The sequence below is a fragment of the Apteryx mantelli genome, chromosome 4, assembly GCF_036417845.1.
Source record: "Apteryx mantelli isolate bAptMan1 chromosome 4, bAptMan1.hap1, whole genome shotgun sequence".
NCBI lineage: Eukaryota > Metazoa > Chordata > Aves > Apterygiformes > Apterygidae > Apteryx > Apteryx mantelli.
In genome coordinates this window covers 63,418,542-63,426,320 of record NC_089981.1, presented here as the reverse complement: position 1 = coordinate 63,426,320, position 7,779 = coordinate 63,418,542, and the positions used below count along the sequence as shown (strand labels likewise).

General features: G+C 38.2%; 1 protein-coding gene across 2 annotated transcripts in view; it reads right to left on the bottom strand.

The window, feature by feature from the left end:
• Positions 1 to 3,704: 3,704 nt before the first annotated feature.
• Positions 3,705 to 7,779, bottom strand: part of MIA2 (MIA SH3 domain ER export factor 2) — a 41,453-nt gene continuing 37,378 nt past the window's right edge. For both annotated transcript variants that reach the window (XM_013940523.2, XM_013940526.2), the window contains 3 exons: positions 5,760 to 5,836; positions 5,141 to 5,366; positions 3,705 to 4,267 (listed from right to left, as the gene is read on the bottom strand). In XM_013940523.2, the coding sequence (XP_013795977.2) occupies positions 4,119 to 4,267; positions 5,141 to 5,366; positions 5,760 to 5,836 (452 nt within the window). In that variant the 3' untranslated portion in view covers positions 3,705 to 4,118. The remainder of the gene's footprint in view (positions 4,268 to 5,140; positions 5,367 to 5,759; positions 5,837 to 7,779) is intronic.

Genomic DNA, 7,779 nt, shown 5'->3' with positions numbered 1-7,779 from the left:
GTAAAGTAAAATAACAGGACTTGGTCACAGTGCCTTTCAGGGCTCAGACTCTGGATAGTCACATCATAGTTGTAAATGTGGGGAGGTTTATGTAGTCGTTAAATCTGGTAGGGATGGTTCAACATCATCTGGACTAGGGGGGTGGTCTTAAAAATGATCAAGATTTCTGGCTGTTTCTCTGGAACTTACTGAAGAAAATGCTATTGCCTCTTAAACAGAGTTACGGGATGTTAATTTTATCTGTGCAGACTACTGTGGTTCTATGGGTAACTGCCTTATTTAACTCAGGAAGTAACTTATTTACCTTTTTGTAATATAAATGTGTTCTCTCTCTCTCTCTCTCTCTCTCTCTTTTTTTTTTTTTGTCTAACCTATTTTTTGCTTTGTTTTTAATTAACCTCCTAATTGCAAAGGTAAGATGAGGAGTGAGAGAGGCAGGCTGCTTGGCTTGTGGTAGATGTGCAGTTCTGTCAATTATTGCAGTTATAGCCACCATATTTAAAATGTTTTATTTTATCAATGGATGTCCATTATTAGTAGTCCATAGCTGATTTTCTATACATTTTAAGTCTAACAACGGGATACGGCTTGTATTCTGGATGTGAAATCAATGTACTTAATACATACAAACTACTATAATAACCTGTTTTTGAAGTGTGGGGAGTCTATTGAGTGAGTCATGAGTGTGGTGAAACTTGCAGCTTGAGTAGCGTGAAAGAAATACACCTCTGATTATTCTGTTTTCTTAGCAATACATAAAAGTTGTTGTTTGTATTTTTAGCAATAATCTGAGTTAAGGATATCAGGATGAAGAGATTCAAACAAGCAATTTGAAATCAAGTGCTAGGGAACCAAGACAGTCATAAGTGGAAAACATGTTTGGAGTGAGGTGTTTACCAGCTGTGTGGGTTTGCCTTGGGGTTGCACAATCCCAAATGGGATTCTTTTTTTTTTTTTTTCTCTGAACAGACACTGAGGTTAAGTTAGTCCTGCTGCCTGCTAGATGTAGTAGTAGTATTTGGGAACTTGGAACACCAGCCACCAGGTGTTAAAGCTGGAATGCTGCTTCTGGAGGCAGGGGATGTTTTCCCCACATACACATGTCTGACCCTTCTCAATTAGGCATATCTAAGTTCAATATAGGGGTTCTATGCCCTATTTCTGCCTGCAAAAATCTGAACAACTTTTTTTTTTTTTAACTGCTAGCATGCAAATAAAACTTTGGCGGAAAAAAATGGAAATTATTGGAAAAAATATGCTGAAATTCTTCCATTGCCTCCATGGGATGATCTAATCCGTGCTTGTTCTGTATTATCTTAGTCCAGCTAACTTTTATTTTGCCCAGAGCTTCATATATCATTGTGGGCACAGAATAAATTGTTTTGGTGGAGGAAGGAAGGATTTGTTTTGAAGGCAGTTAGCTAAGTTATAAGCTAGAACAAATATTTAGCCTACACAGAGAAAATACTGCATTTGTTCAGAAAATTAGGTACTGTACATTCATAAGTAGCCTGCAACCCTTAAGGCAGATTAACAAACAAAAACAAAAAAATCCTTGTGATGGTAGTATTATCAAATTAATGGCATCTGTGCTATCAATCATTTCCTGCCTGTAGAAACAAGTTGGTAGTTTGTAGTTCTGGTTGTTCCTGAGACTGAAATCAAGGGGAGAAGGTAAAACTAAATAGTTTCCTTTAGAACTATGCTCAAGTCTTTCAGGCAAACTTAGAGCCTTTAGAAAGCAAATCATTGGCCAAAAATAATGATGCAACAGCTGGATTAAACAGCAATTAAATATTTTCAACATGGATGATCCTTCAAATGTTTGTTGCCAAAATTTGTCAGTGACTAGCTTAAGTATAAAGGTTTATCTAAATACCTTTGAGGACTAAACTAGAAGCAGAAACAAGAATAAAGAAACTGCAAGAATGTGCCATGAAAAAGTTCTGAAAAAGCAGCTGAAATTAGTATATGTGGAAATAACATTAAGAGAAAAACGGGAGCAGTGAGCTACAGAAGGAAAAGCTCACTTGGCAGACTTGAGTTCTGGAGACCTTTTTTTGTACCTTCTAATTATGGGGTGTGGTGGCTTGTGAGAGTAGAGCAAATGTACATACTCCAATTACATTAAAAGATGAAACTACATATGTGTGTGTGTGTGTGTGTACACAGAGAGTGGGGAAAGGGAACTGTCCACTGATGCTATGGTAAGTAAGTGGATGCTTTTCTAAAACTGTTTCTTTCTGTATTTTAAAGGATACTTTACCAAATGAGTGCACTATAATTACATGCTTCTCAGGTTGAAGCATACCAGCCTCAAGCTAAACAAACAAAACTGACTGAACAGCCAGTAGTTTCTAGCAGAAATCTTTCTTTATATTGCATGATAGCAGGTAAAAATAGAGCTAGAAAGATCAAAGGATGAAAGTGTTCCAGTGTGTGTTCTTGGACAGAGGAGATGCCTCTGTGGCAAGAGGTAAATCAGGGTAAGAGAAAGCCCTGCACACACCAGGCATCTCAGCACTATAGCCTGTGTCTGCAGAGGTAAGAGTTCATGGAAGTCTACAGGGGCTGTCCAGGCTCAGTGGTGATCCAACATTGTGCCAAAATGCAGGCCCTGGCTGCAGCGAAGCTTGAGCAGTTTCTGCAGCTTCCTACACCCTGCCTGTTATGTCCATTACCATGTGGTGAAGAAGCCAGGCATTGCCTAAAACTGTACAAATAGAAACCTCACATGAAGAAGAGAACTAGACAACCACACTCTCTTAGAGACAAAATAATTTATATTGTTTCTGCAGGTTCATTCTTGTGCTTTTCAGGTTCTTTTGCTTTTTTGTGAAGCCTAGCTACCACTACAAAGTATGCACAGACACAGTTCATATCTAAAACATTTTATGTTTCTTAAGCAAGTCTGTTTTTTAAAATTTATGCATGTTTTCCCAACAGTATGTTCTTGATGGCTTTTGTCTCCAGTTTGCATAGACTTAATTTTGCATTGCTTTCACTATCAATCAGGTATGCTTGCTTCTGTGTTTGTTCTAGACAAAGGAATTCTTGCCTTTCTTCCTTGCAACTTTAATGATCTGTACTATGTGTTAAGAATGAGTGTGCTTGCAGAAACCTCCTGCTGTCCCCTGTGGCCATTTTGCTAAATACTGAGTGCTCTCCAGTGCTCGACAGTCAAAGGAATGAAGATTGTAGGCTTGGGGGGGAATAGCTTTTGTCCCTCACAGCTTCCTAAATGCCAGTGTTAAAATAAGACTATTAAACTGAATTTATGTTGAGACAGCAGAAAACCAATACTCATTAATTCAGACCTCAAGTCCGGTTTGCTGCAGCCATGCCTCTTCAAAGGCAAGGTTCTGGTGCCACTGAAGCATCACAAATGTAGTTATGATACCTGCCTTGCTTCCATCACATAGAAACCAGACATCTGTAATGCAACAGGGTTGTCCCATACTATCATCAATTTTCAATAGTGATAGGAAGAGTTGTACATTTCTCCCTTCCCAATACTATTTGTAGGTTAAGTCAGGACAGCTGCCACTTTTTAAAGCTTTATGACAGCTGAAAGACTACCTACAAGGTGATTAATAGGGAACACTATTAATTCCTCTTCTCTTCTTCAACTATTTCTACAGTTCAACAAAAGACACTGCACAGCATTAAACAGGAAAGTTGCAAGGAAAGTTTCATGTCATCAGTTACACTTTCAGCAGATTTTTATTAATCAAAACATTTTCACATTTTATTCATAAAGCAAGCATCACTTTTGGCATGCAGAGATTCCCTATACCACTTAACAAGGACAAAGCAGCTGGACTACTTAAACCATTGTTCACATGATTTAATTTTATACACCTCTGAAGAGATTTCTCAAATTAGAAATACTTAATTTAAAGTTACTACTGCACAACAGAAATCACTTATTCACAATATTCATAGTTACTTCATCCTTTATTTACAAAATACTATCCTGAGAATTTTCTCTTAAGCTTCAATTTGAGCAAAGTAGTTTATATATACCTAAGTAACAAATGGTTACTTAACTGAACATTAGAGAGAAAAAAAGTCATTTGAGTACAGAAATGGTACATCATGTTGCTCAAATGATACTGTCAAGTTTCTTGCTGTGGTTCTGGTTGTTCTACAGCTGATGGATTTGACTGAGGTGGCTCAGTTCTATTTTCAGGAGGCGGTGGTGGCAAAAATCCAGGTCGTTGAGGTGGATAGTGAGGAAAAGATCTCATTGGAAATGGATTTCTTACTGTGTGAAAACCAGAGTAGTTCAGTTGATAGCAATCACAACAGCAAACACATACCTTCTACCCAACATTAGTATCTTATTGCTCAGCAATGGCCTACCTAAACAAAACTCACAAAGCAGAGCCCTGTTAGGTAATATGCTCCAATGAGACAAAGATGCTAGGAAGAGGGAAGACAAAACAATCACTTCTCTGCAAGAGTTCCCTAGTGGCAAGCTTATCATAGTAGTGAGCGTCTGTTAATGAGTTGCTGCTACCACCACCACCTTTGGTCTGACACACAGATCTGATCTAGTAGCCATTGGTTATTATACCTTAGAGATACTTTGAAAGACAAAATGCTTAGTTCTTCACAGGTGAAGCAGAGAACAGTAAAAAGCAGAGAAAAGCCCTTTAGTCTAATATTTATATCTTGCTCTGCTAATGGAAATTCCAAGGGGAAACAGTTATGTCCCAAATGCATGTCTTTGTATGGACACCAGCATACCTGAATTGGACATACAGCAAAGCTAAAATATTCCCCCTATAAAGGGGGAATTTATAAGCTTTATGTATGATACAACCTCTTAGGAGGAAAAGGATTAAGGAAAGCAACTACTTGCTTTCTTACCCTAGAAAAAGAACCCTTTAAATGCTGAAAGGTGTTTGTACCCATATTTTACAGTCAAAGCTAATATTTGTAAAAACATCAATGCGAGCAACTGCAAAGAGGAAATGTACATGGTTAACCCTCATCAGAAAAGATGCTTCCTGTTGAACTGAGAAGTAGTATGCACAGGAAGATCTAAGCATTCACCCAATGTGATAACTCTCTACTACCGGCACAAAGCACCAATCTTCATGAACTTAAAGTAAGTGTGACACAAGCTACATACTTGGCAACGGAGGCCGTGGAAGCCCAAAGTCTCGTGCTGGAAAACATTCACGTGGTCCATACATGCCAGTAGGAGGAGGAGGAGGAAAAGGAGGTCCTCTTCTCATGAAAGGTCCTCTAGGATCCATAGGCAGCAACGGAGCTCTGACTGGAGGGAAAGGTGGAGGAGCAAACCCCGAGCTGCCTGCTTCACTTTCAGATGCAAAAGACTGATCAGGTAGCAAATTCTGTAACACAATGAAAACTGGGAAGTTAACTTAGGGAGAGGGAACATCTTCCAGCCCATCAGGCCCACTTTGCTGTAGACTGACAGAAAGGCTAATAAAATCTGGGTTTAGTTCTGACTCTGCCTTAACTATGGCGTAATCCTGAGCAAGACTACCTATGTGCACTGGATATCAGCTTGACCACAGCTTAATCTTCATTTGCAATAGGGATTATATTAATCGTATCTCAATTCACAAAACAGTGAGTGTTGTGATAAAAGTACACATACAATTTCATCATTTAGACTACACAGTGAGATACAATAAAAAAACAGATTACTAGAGGCAAATTTTCATAAATATTTTGCACAACATTAAAACTTCTTTAAATCAAGTTTCTGTTTAGCTACTTACGCTAAGATTAGAATGATCTTTCATCCCATTTCCACTTGGTTCTGTTTGTGGACTATTTTCTGAAGATGCTTGCTCATCTGTATGGAAAGTTAAACAAGTTAATCAGTGCTGACTTCCTTCTCCTCACAACTATCTTTTTTTTTCCTTGCCTCCATCTTCTGATTTAAGAAAAGTGTAGTTATACTAAGCAACTGTTCTGTAGGCAGACTTAGAGACAACTGAGGATCACAAAGCTATGCCTGAACATTTTCTTCAACTTGTATACAGGTTTGTACATGTGTACCCAGGTTGCAGCTTTTACCAGTTTCCTGTATCCAAATAAGGCATTTTCTTCCATTTTAATATATTTTTCTTAGAAATTACAAGTGCATTTTCCTAGCAATATATCTTAACATTAGAGTAGCAGTTCCATTTCTCCTCTCCCTCCTTCTACTACTTTATTTTCCAGACTTGTAACTTATTTCTTTGGGAATTTCCACTTCAGCTGGAAGTCCCACTCTGCAACTCCCAGACTGGGAACTACCGCACCAAGATATATTCTTGGCAGAAAGTTTGATAGCAATACCCTTCAAGTCTGATAGATACTGGATTTCTTCCTTAGCTGCTAAAACATCAAGGAGACTTTTGGTATTATATTAGTTCTGGATCAGCATTCAGAAATAAGAGTAATTCATCATCATATTTGCTGCACTCACTTTATAAATGAGGGATAAATAAGACCTCAGTGCACTTACCTTCATACCTCCCTGAGAACAAGTATTGTCGGAAACAACTGGAGAAAATTATTAATGGGAATTGTCAGAGGAAAGTCTGACTGACTGGATTGCTACTAAATACACACCTTTCTTCCAAAAACAAACAAACAAAACAAAAATCTGAGACTTGAAAAATCCCACTTCCTTACGTTTCTACGTGAACAAAGCCACTAATACCAAAAGATATAAGACTAGAAACAATACTTCTAACAAGTGACAGATTTTCATTTACATGTTAGTTGTGTTTCTTCTCCTTTGAAGCAAACAAAGCTCTTCTCTCAAGATAGGTATTTTCCAAAAATCAAAATTTTAAGTATTATCAAGCAGTCCCTGCCTTTGTTAGAGATAGTTACTTAATAATCTGAAGCATTTAACTGCTTATATCACGTGCAGAATATTTATTCCCCAACACTTGGGTTGCATAATACTTTCCATTTTAAATCCTTGCCAAACTGCTCAAAGTCTGCCAAATTTTAACCTTTCTGACAAGAAATTTCCTGCTCCAAGTATCTGCTTCAGCTTAAAAGTTCTGCAGAGTTAACCACCTCAGCTTAGGAAAACATGCATTATTTTGTTCACATTAAATAACATTTTGCTTATCTTGAGAAACTGTAGCTTCTTCACTCTTTAGAGCCAGAGCCTAGATTTTGGCATTATGAGATGTGTTGCTGTTCTGAAGTCAGATGGTGTGTATTTTTTTTTTCTTTCCCTTTTTGCTATTCTTACAAATACCCACTCAAGTCCAGTTAAATAACATGCCTCTAAAAAGTAACAGGCACATAAGCTCTATAACTTGCCATAGGCTGGCACCAAAGTTATCCAAAACGTCGTTTCCACTGAGTAGTTTTTTTACTGCCTAAGAACCATGTACAGCTTTTTTATTGTTGCTTGCAGCAGCTGGAGAAAGGGTGAAAATGGATGCAAGAAGTGAGTGCACAGAGAGTGCCTCTCCTAGGCTTCAGTCAGCATCCAGCAGGGGCTGGAAGAAGAAAGGCCTCAGTGGAATACAAATAAGTAGAAAGACAGACAGACAAACAAAGGCTTTAGAAAGGGGATAGGAAAGTGAGCAGCTGGACAAGAACAGAATTACCTTCCAGCAGAGAACAATTCCCTGTAAAATCTGAAATTTTAAACCTCCTGAAACAGAAATCAGTATTCCCAATCTGACACTGAGGACACCTAGTAACAAAGGTTCTCTCCCTCCTGTGGCTAGAAACTGGTCGACAAAGATTATAACTGAATACTGGGTGGCAAAGTTTGTGTCA